Below are 20,275 nucleotides of genomic sequence, written 5' to 3'. Positions count from 1 at the left end.
CCATAAAAAATTATTTACAACGTTAACAATGTCTACACTGTATTTCTGAACAATTTGATGTTATTTTAATGGACAAAAAAAATGTGCTTTTCTTTCAAAAACAAGGACATTTCTAAGTGACCCCAAACTTTTGAACGGTAGTGTATGTACAGTCTGTGTGTGCCTCTGTGTGCGTCAGACTCGGGCAGACTGGCAACGTTCAGCTCAGTCTGACCTGAGCCACTACCTGAGCGGAGGGGCTCTGCTCATATTTTAGCTCCCTTTGTCTGTGACAAATGGCTGAGCTCTAAAAGCCCTGTCCATGGTGCTGAAGGCTGCAGTGATGTATGAGGCAGGTCCTGTCTGATAAATCCTCCATGTCACTCGGTCCCTGACAGACATTCATCATGTCTGGTATTTTTATGTTCGGGACTCCAGCATCGGATGCTTAATGAAACAAATATAATGCGATTTTCCGATTCCGACTGCTTTGGAGCGAGCTTTAACCGGCTGACTTCCCTTGCAGAGCGTTGTCATTGGGACATTGTGTCTTTCCGCTCTACATGACTGTGACACTGACTTTGCTGGGTTTGTTCAGACCACGGACCTCTGTCTAAAGAATGAACATGTTCCTAATGAGCCAGTTAATGAGGCTGTATTGGGTTGTATCTGGGAATAACAATGTAGGCTAAAATACATACAAACTCGTAAGATACAGTATATTCACATGGTGTTACAACAGGCATTTTTGCTCTTATATGAAATGCTGGGTGATCATTATCAAGGTTTCCTGGCAATATAAAGGTCAGGAACACAAAAGGTTGTATAGTGTTTTCATCAAGTGTGATGATTGTCATGTAGTGAGATAATAAAATTATTTCAGCACTCTGAAGAAAGGGGAGAGAGGGACTAACCCTATGATTGCAAAGAAACGTTGATGTTTATTACATTTTTTTCCTCAGCACAGATTCTTATCTCAGTCCCAGTTGTGCCCAGATATCACAGACAGTACAGTCAATATAAAAATGGCTTTTATAACTTTACACCCAAAGCAAGAACGCAACGTTTTTAAAATGTTTATATGCCAAAAATACTAAGAATGTATTTTCACTAAAAGTACTTGAGATTAGCTTGTGAGTCTGCAGATATGACATGGCCTTGTTGTTATTTCTCTGTAGTAGTTCTTGTGTACTTCCTGTGTACTTCTTGTGTAGTTCTTGTGGTAGGCACTTACCGGGGCATAACAACCCACTGAGCACAGACGTCAGTTCAACGTCTAGTTTTGATTTTCATTTGGTTGAGTTGTCAACTTGAATTAAACGTGAAATCAACAACAAATTCCACCATGTCATTGGATTTAGGTTGAAAGTTGGGGGGGAAAAGACGAAATACCCTTTTATGTTGATGACATTTTCCCAGTCCAATCAGTTTTCCACGTTGATTCAACGTCATCACGTTTCATTTTTTTGTTGTTGAAATTATGTGGAAACAATGTTGATTTAACCTGTTTTTGCCCAGTGGGGAAACCACAATCATTACTCTCTGGGAGATGTCAGGACAGACAATCACATTCAGACCATGAACTCACCATCAACTCAAGGTCTGCCTTTGTCAAGATTCTTAGATCCTTCTTCGAACACTTGCAAACAACCATTTCTTTAACACCCTATCTATATACTGTACCCATACGCAGTATAATTGTATTTAGCATAATGATGTTGTTATTAATGAGAGTCATTTGTTTCTGTCATTATTAATATCACACCAGTTTACTGTCCAGATATTACACCAGAGGATTTATGTTTACATTAGCAGATAGAATATATAACAATTTATCAATGAAAAAACAAAAATCCTCTCTTTCTAAATAGAAAAAGGGTAATATTCATCAAAATTTTTACACCATAGTCATTATTATTGTCTATTCTACCACATAATTCCTCCATTATAGACAGTTGTCATCTCTATCTCACCTATGGATGTTGTACAGCACAGACGCTATTGCTTGGGGACCACAAGGACAGTTCCACTATTCTTAACACATTTAACAGTCAATTACAAGAGAGAGAACACCATCGTCATCATATTCTCTTATTCTATCTGTACTCTGTGAAGAACCCAGGGATGTCGAACTGTGTGTTTTAGCAGGGAAAACGATCTCCCTGGTGATGTTAGCTTGATAAAGCAATTGAATTGTTATAAAGCCGCCACGTCAGATACTATGTTGTAACCAAGAGAGTGGTCTGTCTCCCTCCTACCGGTTACTCCTCAATTCAATGATGGTGTATATTTTTCCAGAATGTCAGAGTCAAAGCTAAAAGGAAGCCGATGCACATTTTTAAACAGTTACTGCAGGTTTCTCCTTTTTGTACGCTTTGTCCATTCTTTGCGATTGTGTGGTAAGCTCCACGGGGGTTTAGTTCTTTAAAAGGCATTGTCAGATACATTTATGACTGTGGGTTTCACTTCCACTGCAGTTGGCAGTCCGTTCCCTGAGACCCACAGCCTCGTAAAAGGAGAGTGCAGGCCGGCCACCTGCGTCAAAGACACTTTGGAGTGGCATTTCCTTAAATCCCCACAAAGGTGGTGGTTCCTCAGAGACACATAAATAAGCAGACAGGCCACTGAAATCACAGCGAGAAGCACACCAAAGACAGCAATTACTGCAGCGTGCCACTTTTCAGTGTCCTTGGCCGCCAGCTCTAATCCCTTTGTGGTGACATTGACACATTTGGTGTCGTGTTTGTAGAGGATGCCGCGGATGTCCACACACACCTTGTACTGGGTGGCAGGAGTCAGATGTGTGAGATTGTACACTTTCACGTCAGACGGTACGCGTGCAGTGAATGCCATGGTCGGGTGGTTGGGGTCGGAAGCCTTGTACCACTTTATGTTAGGAGCCAGACCACCATGGGCGGCTTTCCAGGCCACCAGTACCGAGTTGGACTGCACTGATTTGATGTTGACGTCCAAAGAGCCGTTGGCAGGTCGGGGGAAGTATCCATCCACCTCCACCGAGACTGACTTTAGGTCTGCGCCGACCAGATTGTGGGCAACGCAGGTGTACAGTCCAGCCTCGTTCTCTGTTACATCGTAGATGTCAAACGTTCCCTCTGAGTGCATGTAGTATTTATCTGAAACGGTATTGGGCAGGACCCTGGTACCAGAAGGTGTGATCCAGTAGATGTCCGGTTCGGGTTCGGCAAAGGCCCGGCAGTGAAGCGATACAGAACTCCCGTTGTCGACGCTGACGTGCCCGGGCATGCTCTCAGGAGAGATGAGAGGCAGACAGATCTCTGTCATCTCCCTGAAGTGGACCTGTCGGACATGCTGGCCCTCGTACTCGGGAGGCTCGACGCAGAAGAGTGAATCTGGTTCCATGAAGCGTATGTTGGTCTTGTTCATGTTCATCCAGCGGACCACACAGTCGCAGCGGATGGGGTTGCTGTGCATGCTCACCTCCCGCAGGTTGGGGAGGGACTCCACGGTAATCCTGTGCAGGGCACTGAGCGCGTTCCCATTCAGCATCAATGTCTCCAGCCTGGGCAGTTTGTAGAAAGCATTGGGATGGATGTAAGAGAGCCTGGGGTTGTTGGTGGCCTCAATCTTAGTCAGTTCGGGGAGGTTGTTGAGGGCGAAGCTGTCGATAGAGACCAGTTCCGGCATGCTGTTAATGCCCAGCTCTTTGAGGTGGAGCATGTCTGCAAAATCTCCACGCTGTATCCTCCCTATGGGATTCTTGTTTAGATCCAGAAACTTGAGGTTCTTTAAGTTCCTCAGAGCTGCGTGGGGAACTTCGGGGAAGGTGTTGTCGTAGAACGAGATGCTCTCCAAGTTGTCGAGGCCAGATAGAGCGCCGTCGGGTAACTGCGATAGGTTCATCCTGGTCAGAACTAGACTTCGGAGATTACGAAGTGGCTTGAAGTTCATGTCTTGAACGGAGGTGATCGGATTCTCCCCAATCATGAGTATTTCCAGATTGGGTATGGTGTCGAACCACTCACTACTGATCGTCTGCAGCTTGTTGGAGTTGAGGTGGAGCCGGAGGAGGTTGTGGAGACCCTGGAACGCCGTGGGGGAGATGGAGGAGATCAGGTTGTGGTTCATGTAAAGCTCCTGAAGGTTGGCCAGCTCTGCCAGACAGCTATCTGGCAGCTGGCGTATCCAGTTCTCCTCCATGTGCAAGGACAGCAGCTGAGGCAGCCGCCCGAGGTGGATGTCACTCATTGAGGACAAGTTGTTTTGCGACAAGTCAATCTCTGTGATGTTGGCCAGGTAATCCAAAGGTCTCTCAATCTTTGCAATGTTGTTGGTCTGCAGCAATAGCACTTGTGTGTCCGTTGGTAATCTCCCAGACAGAGTGAAAAGTCCCAAGTCATTACAGTCAACAATTGGGGCCTCCATGTACACGGAGCTGGGAGAGAACCAGGGTCTGATCTCACACACACATAGCTGAGGGCAATCGACTCTCTCCTCAGAGGCCAGAACAAAGGCAGTCATGGCAAGGCCCACGAAGAAACAATCTACAAATGACACGTCCTTCATATTGGCCCGATTCCCTCCAGTAAGTAATTGGTCTTTGTAGATTAAGTGGTCTGAGCTGTTAACTTCACAAATAATGAATAATTTGTTACTGTTGCTATAGCGACTGACTACCCCCCACTGGTAGGGAGAGTTTCCCAGGGGGCTTTTGTTTTGCTGTGGTTGTACTGGCGTCCAACTGCTCAATTTTCCCTCCTGGGCGTAAGGGTTGGAGTCAAGACTTCAGTCATACAGGCCCAAGTAGATAACAATGAACATATACCTCAGGAAGCTACAGTCCTGCTAAGCACATCTGGGTTAGCCTCCATTAACGCTCTGCTTTCTTTTGAAGATGAATCACATCCATCTCTCGACGTTGTTACTAGCTGCCAGCATCGTCAAATGAGTCCATTCCCACCTGTAAAAGAAGAGAGGGGAATGTGAATACATTGACAGAAAACCTGGGTGCATCATACAAAGGGGATTTAGACATATTGACATTTGTTGTAGAGGCACAAGGATGCATGTTGACATTTACATTGCACGACCCTTCAAGACGCATCAGCATGGATTTAGAACTGCTTGACCTATTTCATATCATTTGGGGGCATTTCTGTGCCCTCCTGATATGGCATTAAAGGATAAATATAGGAGGATAGTGCCTTTAGAGTTAAAGCGAGAAGTATTTATTAAATTCTTAAATGGCAGATTGCATAGGCTTAAAGGGATACTTTAGGATTTTGGCAATGAAGCCCTTTATCTCCTTCCCCAGAGTCAGATGAACTCGTGGATACCATTTTTTATGTCTCAGCTTGCATTTTGAAAAAAAGTTGCTAACTACCACTGATATTGGGCGATTAGGCCTAGCTCGCAGTCTGCGAGTGCGATGGGGTTGAGGTCAGGGCTCTGTGCAAGCCAGTCAAGTTCTTCCACACCAATCTCTACAAACCATTTCTGTATGGACCTCGCTTTGTGCACGGGGGAATTGTCATGCTGAAACAGGAAAGAGCCTTCCCCAAACTGTTGAAACAAAGTTGGAAGCACAGAATTGTCTACAATGTCATTGTATACTGTAGCGTTAAGACTTCCCTTCACTGGAACTAAGGGGCCTAGCCCGAACCATGAAAACAGCTGCAGACCATTATTCCTCTTCCGCCAAACGTTACAGTTGGCACTATGCATTGGGACAAGTAGCGTTCTCCTGGCAACCGCCAAACCTAGATTCGTGATGATTGATTCATCAATCCAGAGAACGTGTTTCTACTGTTCCAGAGTCCAACGGCGGCAAGCTTTACACCACTCCAGCCGACGCTTGGCATTGAGCATGGTGATCTTAGGCTTGTGCACGGCTGCTTGGCCATGGAAACTCATTTCATGAAGCTCCCGACAAACAGTTATTGTGCTGACATCGCTTCCAGAGGCAGTTTGGAACTCGGTAGTGAGTGCTGCAACTGAGAAGAGATTACTTTACGCGCTACGTGCTTCAGCACTCGGCGGTCTCGTTCTGTGAGCTTGTGTGACCTACCACATCGCGGCTGAGCCGTTGTTGCTCCTAGACGTTTCCACTTCATAATAACAGCACTTACAGTTGACCGGGGCAGCTGTAGCATGGCAGAAATTTGACGAACTGACTTGTTGGAAAGTTGGTATCCTATAACAGTGCCACTAATTTGAAGGGGTGTGCATGTACTTTTCTATACAAAATGTATATCACCGGGGGAAATATGTATGGGAATTATTTTTTTAAACATGAAACAAATGAAGTAAAAAGTACAATTTTCATTTAAAAGTACTGACTGTTTATCAGCGTGTACTTTCGCTGCGTTTCTGTTTCCTGTTTCCTCTCTATGCTCACCTCTCCACAGTTGGGCTGCTGCTCTTTATCATTTGTCATACATAAACACTTTTCACTGAATGGATGGGTTTGATGGTGCTTGTCATAACCTGGGCTGCAGAGCAACAAAACGCCAGACAGAGCCACAAGACGGAGAGAAGAAAAAGGGAACGGGAGAAAGAGAGAGAGGAGGGGTGCACTGCACCGGAGACATTCCATCATCCTCATTTCTGTTTCCACCCCAGTGCTCCGAGACGACGACGGAGATGAGAAAGTCCGAACGGTGCTACAAAAACACTGCAGTCAGCCCCAATGGCAAAACAGGCCAAGAGTTCATTTCTCAAGCCACTGTTGGAGTGTGTGGTTGAGAATGTGGTTTTGGATGAGGTAGGGAGGGAGAGAGAGAGAGAGAGAGAGAAAGCGACCAGAGAGGGTGGGGGGTATTCTTTTTCAAATCACCTGGCACTTTAATAAGTGGAATACCCAGAGCATTCTGAAAAACATGGTTACCCTCTCTTTCCCTCAGGGAGCATTGACTCTCATTGTATAGCTCTGTGCTTAATATTCACTGGGGAAAGAACACAGGACGTTCCTTTCTCTTAAAACTGTAATTTTCTTCTATGGTGTTTCGGTTCTTACACCCTGCTTACTCTTGTTCCTGTGTTTACTAATCACAATTAGAGACACCTTAATGTGTTTGGGCTAAACGTTATTGCATCCACCGCATGTTCCATCACAGTGGGTAGCCGTTGTCGGTCCCTTAGGGTCTGGTGCCTTGTTATGCTGTTAATCACCCACCCTGCCTGCTAATTGGCTAAATGAGACATTATTTGGATATGACTTCCATTGGGTGATCAATATCTTTGTGAGCCAACGGGGCCCCTTCACAGCGGTCACAAAATGGAGGCTGGAAAATACCGGTAGCAGCCTGAACGAGGAATCAGGGGTCTGTAAAAAATAAGAAGAAAAAAGAGCTGCCGCACATTATATTAAATGGAGCATTACCTTCTTCCTGGATTCCTTCAGATTTGGCAAGGTGATAGGGAATCCGAATGTCGGAATGGTTAGCAAGGTAGCCTACAGTACTGAGGTGTTGATTGTACAATGGAACAAAGGGCTATTTTCATATCCATTTAATGTCCGTGCTTAAAATCCCTCCTACACATGACATGTCGCCTAGTGTATGATTATATTGAGGTTAGTTGTTGATTCAAATGGCGTGGTGCGCCTGGATAACATAACAGCGTTGCTCAGTACTTACTCACGTGTGAGTAAATCTGAGTTATGATAATCACAACTTGATTCATGAAAATTGATGTTTTGCCCTACAATTTTTTCCTGGTTGTGTTCACACCATGCATAATATTTTCTTAGCCTCTCCCGTTGTGTAATGACAAGAGGGTTAGAATTATTACACACGCTGCAGCACTATTGCATTACCTCCACATATAATCATAGATCATAAAGGTTTTTACCCTTCACTTTTGGACAAGGTTAAGCTACCCGAGTACCAGCACTTTAGGGATGCCAGATTTTCTGTTGAATGAGTGTGCATTGAGCATCCTACTTATTAAATGAATTGAAACATCCCAAAGAATGTCGAGAGATTGCCGTTATTGGTGATGTGCTCTTTTGTGATACTGTTTAATCAACAATAAGCTTAAACATTTAAAGACAGCTCTTATGAACTGAACCTAATTAAACTCCCATGCCCTCTGCTTTTATGCTGATGGTGACCACTTTCATATTAGCACCTAAATACATGAATTACTTCAACATTATGTCTGTAACTTAACAACGTTAAGTAAGTTCACTTATTAATGTTTAATTCGTGACCCAACGGTGAGGAGACTGTCTCCGTGCTCGGCTGCTCTACTATTCAACAGAACATTAAGAGACATTAGTCTGGGGACAGAGAAATGGGGAATTGGAGGTGACCCCGACAGAACTTTCAAGCTAGGCTAGAGTATTTTAAATGTTTAGGACACTGCCAGTTTCATAAGACAATAGTGTAAAATATATGATGCTACGAAATCCATCGCTAGGTTTAAATAGCCTATTCAGAGGTATTCAGTCTCCTAGCCTTACAATCCAAACGTGAAAAAGCAAACATGTTGTAAATACTACACCACACAGTGTGTAAGGTAAGAATATACACGGCCTTGCAAAAGTATTCAACCCCTTGGCATTTTTCCTATGTTGTTGCATTACAATCTGTATTTTAAATAGATTTTTATTTGGATTTCATGTAATGGACATAGACAAAATAGTCCAAATTGGTGAAGTGAAGAAAAAAAAAACAACGGAAAAGTGGTGCGTGCATATGTATCCACCCCCTTTGCTATGAATCCCCTAAATAAGATCTGGTGCAACCAATTACCTTCAGAAGTGACATAATTAGTTAAATAAAGTCCACCTGTGTGCAATCTAAGTGTCACATGATCTGTCACATGATCTCAGTATTTATACACCTGTTCTGAAAGGCCTCAGAGTCTGCAACACCACTAAGCAAAGGGCATCACCATGCAAACAGTACTATGAAGAACAAGGAGCTCTCCAAAGGAGCTCTCCAAACAGTTGTGGATAAGTACAGATCAGGGTTGAGTTATAAAATAACATAATCCAAAACTTTGAACATCCCACAGAGCACCATTAAATCCATTATGCCAAAAGGCATGTGGGAGACTCCCCAAACATATTGAAGAAGGTACTCTGGTCAGATTAGACTAAAATTGAGCTTTTTGGCCATCAAGGAAAACGCTATGTCTGGCGCAAACCCAACACCTCTCATCACCCTGAGAACATCATCCCCACAGTGAAGCATGGTGGCAGCATCATGCTGTGCGGATGTTTTTCATCGGCAGGGACTATGAAACTGGTTAGAATTAAAGAAATTAGGGATCGCGCTAAATACAAGGAAATTCTTGAGGGAAATCTGTTTCAGTCTTCCAGAGGTTTGAGACTGGGATGGAGGTTCACCTTCAGCAGGACAATGACCCTAAGCATACTGCTAAAGCAACACTTGAATGGTTTAAGGGGAAACATTTAAATGTATTGGAATGGCCTAGTCAAAGCCCATACCTCAATCCAATTGAGAATCTGTGGTATGACTTAAAGATTGCTGTACATCAGCGGAACCCATCCAACTTGAAGGAGCTGGAGCAGTTTTGCCTTAAAGAATGGGCAAAAATCCCAGTGGCTAAATGTGCCAAGCTTATAGAGACATACCCCAAGAGACCCCAAGAGAGTTGTAAATGCTGCAAAAGGTAGCTCTACAAAGTATTGACTTTGTGGGGGTGAATAGTGGTGCACGCTCAAGTTTTCTGTTTTTTTTGTCCTATTTCTTGTTTGTTTCACAATGAAACATATTTTTGCATCTTCAAAGTGGTCAGCATTGTTTAAATAAAATGAAACCAACCCCCCAAAAATCAATTTTAATTCCAGGTTGTAAGGCAACAAAGTAGGAAAAATGCCAAGGGGGTGAATACTTTCGCAAGCCAATGTACTCTAGCTACTGTAAACCACAAAGAGTATAGCCTGCAATAGCATATGTGGCAAAGGGCTCGTACACTTAACTACTGTGCCTAGTCCAGGATTCAAGAGTTTACTGCACTGTACTAACATGTCAGTGTGAAATCAGGTCAAGCTGGGTTTTCCCCCGTTCAATACAGAGTTAATTTCCCCCCACAATACAGTTCATTTCCCCCACAATACACTGTTCAATTACCAGTAGTCAACAGGAAGCAATGGAGGAAATATCTAGGAAAAAAATGACTGCCAGGGTATCAATACCATCACATTAACCTCCAGTGACCCGAGGAAGTCGTAATGGCATTAAAAACCTTAGCACAAGACAGATGAGGGAAATCAGCCATAACCCATTTAAGCTTAGGTGAAAACAAGAGTTCCAAGGAACAAAGAGGGGAGGAGGGAAAACTGGAGCTTGTTTGGCGTTAAGTGGCAATAAATTGCATAACGCCTGCGGTTCTCAGACAAAGAGGAATGCGGTTAATACCGAAGCCAAATGGAATTATAAGATGGATGCTCCTAATCAGAGTCCTGATGCAGTGCAACATCAACAGAACGATTTGGCAAAGGGAGAGAGAAATATACATCTGGATTTGTCCCTACTGCTTCCAATGTGTCCAGGCCAGTGGCACATATACTCACTCCCCTATGTACTAAAACTTTTCATTTGGCTCTTCGCTCCAGCATTTTGGATTTGAGATCAAATGTTTTATATGAGGGGACAGTACATAATGTCACCTTTTATTTTAGGGTATCTTCATACATATCTGTTTGATCGTTTAGAAATGAAAGCCCTTCATGTATCTAGTCCACAAATGGGTACCAAATACTAAACTTTTGACTAAATGTAATACACTATAAATATATTTGTCCAAATATTTATGACACCTTCAAATGAGGGGACTAGATGCATATCTAGTCGCGAGGGCCCTAGGGCGGCTGAATCAAGTGCACCGCCCGACAACAGCGTGAGACGAACACAAAATGTAGGCATGCAAGGCTTTATCATTGTAGTTTTTTACAGAAATGTTTGGTGATCGATTAGGATTGCCTTGTCAAATGCCTCGGTGACCGTTGCGCTACACCATGCCAACAGACGATAGCTTCCTCTCCAGAGTACATCCCCAATGATTTCTAGAACACAAAAACACATGTTCTGATTCTGACAACCGTTTTGATGGGCCCTGAGTTGGACCAGAGCCAGAACCCATATGGGTAAACCGGCATTTTTTTAAATTTTTATCGTCATTGGCTTTGATACTCTGATTGATTAGAGATGATCCAATTAATGATGACTTTGTCACCACAAGCGACTTCAACGATGGCAGTCTCAGAACGGAAGTATGTCGCAAACATAGAGCAGAGGAAGAATTCAGTTCAGACGAGCAGAGAGCTGGGCTCCTCCTGACTCATGCCGCTGTGGCTCATCTCATCATCAAGCAGCCAGCCTGCACTGTTAGCTTGGTAGCTAGCTGCATGTTTGAAGTGAATTCTAAACCCTAGCCTGCGGAGGTCGTGTGGGGTCAAGTGGAGATGAGGGGGGGATCTGGAGATGATTACTTTGGAACATGTACCCGTCACTTGTTTATGCCAATCTACAGTATTTATAAGTATGGCGGTAGAAAGGGGATGTTGCAGTACATTAACAAAATGTTCTGTACTGACATTAAGTTGGGGTAAATTAGGCTGGGGTCGAGAGGCAAGGAGTATTGAGATCATTATTTTGGTGGTGTGCAGTCGCTAGTTGATATGTTGTAAGAAATTAAAGGTACTGTCTTACGTATGAAATAAACATCACATTCTGTTCTGATCACGGGTTAGAAAAACTCCCTGAATGTACAGTAGATTCCCAGAAGGAAACAATGGATGTGCTGCATCTATCGTAGGTGTTGAAAGGGAACATACTGGCCCTCAGGGATGTGATTATGTAGCCTATACCGTTTAGCCGGTAACAAGGAAGTATAGTATCTGCTGAAAGGTAGACATTACCCTGGCAGGGCTAAAACTGTTTCCCCGACATAAAGGTCATACGTAATTGCAAAGTAGGGCATCAGAGGAATTGCCTCTTTTTTTGCAGGAGAAATGGCCTGTGTATTTAAGAAATGGTTCACAGGAATTCTGATCCATTGGTTATAATCATCAAAGGCTCTCTCTTCACCCCTCCTCTCTCTCTCTTCCTCTCCGCGCTCTCTCTCTCTAATATCTCCCTTCTCTCTTCTCATCCTACTTCCCGCGTTTCTTCTCCCTCCCCCCTCCTCTCTCTCTCTCTCTCTCTCTCTCTCTCACACACACACACACTCTCCCTCTCTCTTTCTCTCACCTGCTCTTGCCTTTCTCTATATTGCCCACTTCCTTCTCTCTTCCGATCCTGCTTTCTTTCATTCTTCTCTTCCCCAGATGAAACCAACCCCTATAGTGGGTTCCTCTCCTCTCCATCTATACTCCTTCCCTCTTCTCCATTCAACCCATTAGCATCATTATCTCCAATAGAGGAAAGTGAATGTGTGTGTGCCCCCCCCCCCCCCCCCCCCCCCCCCCCCCTGATTCCCTCCCGGTCTCCATGTCGGTCTGTCTGCCTGGCTGGCTAAGTGCTGCATGGATAAGCCGCTTGGTGGGTGGCTTTGTGAGTCTCCTGTCCCTTCCCTTGCCCTTCAACTCATTGATTTGCCATTACACGTTTTTTCGAAGGTAAGGGGAGAGTCCATTAAACGCTGTCTACTATGCAGTGTGTGTGCATAATTAAGTTTTGTGTGGTGGTGTGAAAAGGGGAAAACGTTTCCCTTTACACCTGCTCTTGCATGGCCGCAAATCAGCAGCGAGTCAACAGTTAATGCGGAATCAATGTTCCAAATTAACCACAGGACACCCCAGGTCTGAGCTCAGCCTAGCTCAGCCGCGTGCCTCTCTCGCTCCACAGCCAGTGCCCTTAGGCTGAGTAAGGGAGAACAGAGAACACACATACAAAATCATATGCACACAAACATTTTCCTACAGGCAACTACAGACCACACACGAACGGACACGTGCATGCATGCAAAGGCAGGCGCACACACACACACACACACACACACACACATGCACGTGTATAACCACACGTGCACAAGAAAGTTAGCCCATCTGAATGACAGAATAAGGCATCATTTTATAATCCCGCTAAATCAGCCATTGATAAGTTCCAAAGCATGGCGAACACGCCAAACACGTATTTATCTCCCTAATAGATAACCGTACTCTCCCTGTCACTCATCTACATTATTCTCCTCGTAGTTGTTAACCAGAATGAAAGGAGACTGAGATTTCACTCAAAGTCAGAGGGAAATTGAATCTGCAGGTGCAAATGTGGCATGTTTCCTCCCTTGGAGATAGATGCACAGCTATCTATATTTATATAAATAATATATCTATCTGGTCAAGAGGCCATGAGTCTGCAGGGACGAGGTTTCCTTCAGCAGACAGAATCAATCTTTATACACCACTGAAATGAATTTAATTTCAGCCCGGCCTTCTTTACTATGATTTTATGGCTCTGATAGGCTGTGTAGGCCTTCGCTGTAAATAATAATTAGTTCTTAACTGACTTGCCTAGTTAAATGAATGTTAAATAAAAAACATTATAAGGTATTCTAGGATACCTACTGTTTCCATTCACCTTGGCTCAGAAGAGGCCTAAACAGGCCTGGGGCTCCTGAGTGGCGCAGTGGTCTAAGGCATCTCAGTGTAAGAGGTGGCACTACAGTACCTGGTTTAAATCCAGGCTGTATCACATCAAGCTGTGATTGGGAATCCCATAAGGCGGTGCACAATTGGCCCAGCATCGTCCGGGGTAGGCCGCTGTCTTAAATAAGAATGTGTTCTTTAACTGGCTAGTTAAAGAAAATAATTGGCACCTGGAAATGCAAAATGGTTTGCTACATCATGTATGTCCATGGGCTCGGTAGAGGTATGTCTTTACTGATGTTGGGTACAGTGCACATTTACACCCCTCCGTATATATTTGGACAGTCAAGCTCAAATTACAAAGGTATATACTCCAGCATGTTGGATTTGAAATCAAGTTTTTGATTTGAGGCGACAGTATAGACTGACTGTCACCTTTAATTTGAGGGTATTTTCATACATATCTGTCCTACCATTGAGAAATGAAAGCACTTTATGTTGTTAGTCCCCCGTGTGAAGAAGTCATAAGTATTTGGACAAATTCACTCTTTTTTTTACTAGGCAAGTCCGTCAGTTAAGAACAACTTTTTATTTACAATGCCAGCCTACCAGGGAACAGTTAGTTAACTGCCTTGTTCAGGAGCAGAACGACAGATTTTTGACCTTTCAGGTTACTGGCCCAACACTCTAACCACTAGGCTACCTGCCATAGTGGTTATGGTGTATCAAAGTAGTGAAAAGTTTAGTATTTGGTCCTGTATTTCTTGAACGCAATGACTACATCAATCTTGTGACTCTACAAACTCAGATGCAACATTGTAAATTTTAGCTTCACTATCCAAACACATACGGAGGGGAGTGTATGTGTCTGTGTGTGCGTAATTGTGCATGCATGTCGACTGTACGCGTGTGTCTGGGTGGGTGTGCAAGTCTATGATTTATTTTTTACCTTTATTTAACTAGGCAAGTCAGTTAAGAACAAATTCTTATTTTCAATGACAACCTAGGAACAGTGGCTTAACTGCCTGTTCAGGGGCAGAACGACAGATTTGCACCTTGTCAACTCGGGAGTTTGAACTTGCAACCTTCCGGTTACTAGACGAACGCTCTAACCACTAGGCTACCCTGCCGCCCCATGGTGCATGTGTCCGCGTCTCCATACATCCATCACTCTGTCTGTGTAGCTCACGATTGCACGACTGCCTGGATTTTAGCCCATCCAGTCTCAGTGGTATCGTGTCACTCCTAAGCAATAGCTTCTCATTAGTGTATCCAGGACTACACATATTAATCTTGAATATTACGGGACAGATCGAAAGCACAGCAGCAATCCTCAGATGTCTCTCCTCTATTTGAAAATGCTATTTGCATATGTCCCTCTTACCATGCTCCCTCTGATTAAAATCTATATTCCCTGAGACTTCAGGAGTTACCTTTGAGCGGATGAAAGGGTATCGCTTCATTTCAAAAGACATTTTCAGACTAGATTAGAAAAGCTGAAATGTCATTGATGCAGGTAAACAACAACACTCTGATTTTGAATTCATACCTGCTTTTCTTAATGTGTGCCCAACCCAAATCTGTTTGTAAACAGGAGGCTATCAGCTATGGAAGGCCTGCTTACTGTACTGTATGCTTGAATGCTCTGAACTCTTCCCTGTAGCTGTCTGTCTGCACCACTGTTTCCATGCTGTGTATTCAGGTATCAGAATCAAACCAGGGGCTTCTTGTAATACATCATTATGCAACTAACAATTAATTAGGCGCTGTGTATTTTGACATTGAGTATAGGACTGAGAGTTAAACCCACGCATCTTTGCTCCTCCTCATAGATAGATAGCCTGGAAAATTGTACTCGGGCTACATGTAAGTTCTCCTCTAAATACATACACCCACACACTGGCACTCATCACTGTATTAAGCTATTGTATGAGGAAAAACCTATTTAAATCCGGTTTCACATAGGCCCAATGTAATGTAGCCCTAACAAGATCAATAGACCTGTTTACACTGTACTCTACTGCAAGAGTTATTGGGTAAAAAGCAATGATCTATTTTGAACTAAATGAAATCACCATTTGACTCGAGGATTGTTATTCCCACCTGAGAGGGAGAAGTAGTTGCATGTTCAGGGCTCTGATTCTTCAAATCCCAGGCTAGACACCTAGCATTGCAGCTGAGCTCTGTAACGTGATAGAAATAGAAATAGAAATACCTGTTTAAAGAGAAGGTGAATATAGACGGGTTTGCGGACAGCATCACAAAAATGATGCGCGGGCATTCAATGTGGACGGAGTGTGTTGTTATGACTCTTACTGGTCAGATAGCCAGCAGGTGGCTCGTTTCAGCTTGTTGTATCTTGTTATTGATACCATGTCTTGTTTTGAGGTGTTTTGACTGATGTCATGTCTATGCTAATATGGCTCAAATCCGCTTATGAGCTAACCAACAACGGTAATGATATATTTGAGAAACAACAAGTGCTCATTGTGAAAATGCATTTATGTTTCCAGTAAACATTTGGAGACTAAATACAGTTTAAATGTTGTTAACAGGCTAAGCCAACGCCGTCTGGTTTGTCCCTTGTTGCTAAACAACCAACCCGTCTACAGACAGACACAGAGCTCCGATGACATCAAAATGTAAGGTGAACAGTATTGTATGTTATGTACAGTAGACTAGGCTAAATATGAGTTGTGCTACATGGAGACAGGCTACTGTGCTACACTGTGCTATACAGAGCTACAGGATGAGTTGGCCTTGGATAGGCGTGCCAAGCACCGAATGGTCTGCCATTTTCTCACCACAGGATGAAGATGGTCTCCATCAGAGGCAAATTACAATGATGAAAGGGTGGTTAGATTTCATGGTGAGCATTGAGCAATGCTATATCATTTCATATTGAATGGCTGTTGGTTGGGCATCTGTTTGGAAGCCTAACCAATGGGTTCTCGACCCATTGTGCCCATGTTCAATATAAGCAGCATTAGCTTTCAGAAGCAACAAGGTAGACTGTTTCACTGATACAGCAACAAGGTAAACACTGTCAATGGACAACTGAGCCTCATATATAGGAAACATTATAGTAAGCCTTACATGTTGACTTCTCATTTGAATATTCCATGAGCGTTGGAGAGGTTATAGTTTGGAGAGAGAGAAAGAGAGAGAGGGAGAGAAACGCCCCAATGCAGTTAAAGGATTAGAGACTCGCTGCTTCTCTCTCCAAATCCTGCAAGGTGTAGGAGGTCAGGCTCCGGGGATATGTGGTTCTGTGATTGTGTTCAATGTGGACTATGCTCTGCACATAAGATGCCTCCCCGTGACAAGTGTCATTACGCAAAAGCTCCGGATGCAACGTGCAGATATGGTGCTGAAGCCTATGGATCTGATGCACGATGCATCGTAGGAGTGTGTGTGTGTGTGTGTTGCGTGCAGCCCGGGGATAGGCCTATTAGTGCTTTCGTGGCAGGTAGCTACTGAGAACGGGTTCTCTTTGATTGCAACAGGATGATTCAACCGAGTGCAAAGCGAGAGGGGAGGGAGAGTTAGCCACCATTCTGAGAGTTTCTAGACGTGTCTTGTGTGCGCGCTCTCTAAATGCATCAGCAACAGGACCCGCATCATAGCATACATTTATGCACAAATCCACCTGCTTTACAAAAATATATATATTCGACGTCGTATCTTTTTGGTGTGATTTCATTCATAATCCATTTCCATCCTAAAAGAAATTTCTGCATAGTTGCGCAAAAGCTTTCCTGCGTCTGAAGGTTCGAGAACAATCAGTAGCCTTCCAAGCTGTCATGCATGTCCGATTGTTACATTTGCAGTAAAACATAACGATAACCATTTTCATACATAATGTTTTATATAGCTTAGCAACACCTTTCTTGTTATGCTAGTATTTACTGTGTCGTCAAAGCCTTTCAGCAAACCAGATATTTCCCGTTAACTTCTTGGAAATACGTACTGCAATAGTGGCGATATAGAATATGCCCCACATATCTGCTCTCTAGATGACAGAAAAAATATTGGGGAAAGGGGGGAACTCACCCGCAATAGTCATCTTCTCCCATCGACGGATAAGTATTCCCTATAACCCCATCTAGCGCACTGGTCCAGAGACGGAGGAGAGAGAGCGCGCAACACAGACACGGCGGCTTATTATTTTTACACAGTTGGAGAGAGACCAGCTCCAGATTTTCCTTCTTCCCAGTGTTGTTCCCTATCAGAAAGCCGAAAGTCCAAAAGCAGAGATAGCTGTTTGGTTGGTAGAAGAGCCTCTATCCCCCGTGTCCTTTTCCACGGTGGTTAACGGCGCATCTCCCCCTCGATCAGCTGTCACAGAGACATGGTGCTTTCTGCTCAACACTCATTAATATCAGAACTACCTCCGCTCTCCAGAGAACAGCCAATAGCGTTGGAGATCCAGGCACGGCGCTCGCAGCATCCCGAGTCTGGTTGGCTGAATTCACCCGTCTGTCCTTTCTTCGACCCTCTCTCCCAGGGAGTCTTGAAGCAATAAGGAGGGAAATGAGATGAGGGTGCAGGAAGAAAATGGATATCTGTTCCTATTAGAGCTCGCGCTCGATTGAGTCCCAGGGGGGTTTGAACACATTGTTCTACAAAAGGATGTTCCTGCTGGGTCAGAGGAAGCTCCTTTACTGTATGGTTTACCAGTGGTTTGGAACAGGTTTGGAACCCTCTGTGCATCAAGGCCTAGAGACATTTAGGACATGTTGCTATCCATTTGGTGCCATCTTATCATAACATGCAGTTATTAAACAGTTACTGTTTTATATTAACTCCTGGAATTAATAATGTAAAACATCATTACGTTTCTCATAATGAGAAGTTCATGACTTCTAAAGTGCCCTTACTTTGTATAGGCTTCAGTGGCCACAATCCCCCTAGCTTTTAGAAAGGAGCCAACTCAATTTTCAGGGATGAATAAATTGTGAAGGAAGTTGTCCTTAAGCTGGCTTCGCACTTTTACCGCCCATGCTCAGACCTTCAACGTTGACCCAGGGGACTGCACACACACACACACACACACACACACACACACACACACACACACACACACACACACACACACACACACACACACACACACACACACACACACACACACACACACACACACACACACACACACACACACACACAGTAAAACTCTCAATGGGGTGAATGGCAGTCACTTTTTTTGTGGTGCATGACTGATAGGGGAGAGTGAGGTAAATTGAGCCAAAGTGTTAGTTGAGCCACCCCTTGTTTCTAAACCATACACAAAATGAAACATGTGACCAAATACACTACCGGTCAAAAGTTTTAGAACACAAACTCATTCAAGGGTTTATCTTTATTTGTTTTACTATTTTCTACATTGTAGAATAATAGTGAAGACATGAAATAACACATATGGAATCATGTAGTAGCCAAAAAAGTGTTAAACAAATCAAATATATTTTAAATATTAGAGATTCGTCAAATAGCCACCCTTTGCCTTGGTGACAGCTTTGCACACTCCTGGCATTCTCTCAACCAGCTTCTTGAGGTAGTCACCTGGAAATGCATTTCAACTAACAGGTGTGCCTTCTTAAAAGTTCATTACAGTTTTTTTCAATTGCTAACAAGCATCGGTCAATACTGAAGACACTTTTTCAAAACTCTTAACACAGTCTGCATTACCAACATGCATCTTGGCCAAACAGTTAATCTCACCTCCAAAACTCACTCAAACCACCAAAACACTTCATGCAGATCTCAAAATAAGCTTGTACGACCATAACACTGGCAACAATTCTCAATCAGAAAGCATGCATTGTCACTCATAACACACTGACCTAAAAAACTATTCTCTTTGAAGTTTGAATGATTTTTCACATAAATCAGTGTTTCATTATATAATAAGAATAACACATTTTCACTTTATTGACCGTACTAAAGTATATGTAACAAGAATGAATCAGAAATACAGCAATTTGCTTCAATAGCCCTTATTTTCTTCTGTATCTTTACATGTAGAAATTTACTTGTGAAAATAAAAAGTTTAATCAAAAAACAAATTCCTGAACTTTCAGGGCTGCACTAAAAATTACAAAAAAAAACATGTATAGTAAAATCACTCATACTGTACAGTACTGTGAGTGTTCTAGTTCTCATCAACATGTATAGTATAACACTCATACTGCACAGTACTGTGAGGGTTCTAGTTCTCATCAACATGTATAGTATAACACTCATACTGCACAGTACTGTGAGGGTTCTAGTTCTCATCAACATGGATAGTATAACACTCATACTGCACAGTACTGTGTGGGTTCTAGTTCTCATCAACATGTATAGTATAACACTCATACTGCACAGTACTGTGAGAGTTCTAGTTCTCATCAACATGTATAGTATAACACTCATACTGCACAGTACTGCGTGGGTTCTAGTTCTCATCAACATGTATAGTATAATCACTCATACTGTACTGTACTGTGAGGGTTCTAGTTCTCATCAACATGTCTAGTATAATCACTCATACTGTACAGTACTGTGAGGGTTCTAGTTCTCATCAACATGTATAGTATAATCACTCATACTGTACAGTACTGTGAGGGTTCTAGTTCTCATCAACATGTATAGTATAATCACTCATACTGCACAGTACTGTGATGGTTCTAGTTCTCATCAACATGTATAGTATAATCACTCATACTGTCCAGTACTGTGAGGGTTCTAGTTCTCATCAACATGTATAGTATA

At 43.2% G+C, this 20,275-nt stretch overlaps 1 protein-coding gene across 1 annotated transcript; it reads right to left on the bottom strand.

Annotated features, from left to right (window-relative positions):
- Positions 1-924: 924 nt before the first annotated feature.
- LOC139379135 (leucine-rich repeat neuronal protein 3-like) lies at positions 925-17,833 on the bottom strand. Its single transcript, XM_071121965.1, has 2 exons — positions 17,573-17,833; positions 925-4,918 (listed from the first exon to the last, which is right to left on the bottom strand). Exon 2 carries the CDS (start codon positions 4,522-4,524, stop codon positions 2,404-2,406), a length of 2,121 nt encoding a protein of 706 aa, XP_070978066.1. The 5' UTR covers positions 4,525-4,918; positions 17,573-17,833; the 3' UTR covers positions 925-2,403.
- Between the last annotated feature and the right edge of the window lie 2,442 nt (positions 17,834-20,275).

The sequence above is a fragment of the Oncorhynchus clarkii genome, chromosome 21, assembly GCF_045791955.1.
Source record: "Oncorhynchus clarkii lewisi isolate Uvic-CL-2024 chromosome 21, UVic_Ocla_1.0, whole genome shotgun sequence".
Lineage (NCBI taxonomy): Eukaryota > Metazoa > Chordata > Actinopteri > Salmoniformes > Salmonidae > Oncorhynchus > Oncorhynchus clarkii.
Note: the sequence above shows the minus strand (reverse complement) of the source record. Positions and strands in the feature narration are given on the sequence as shown.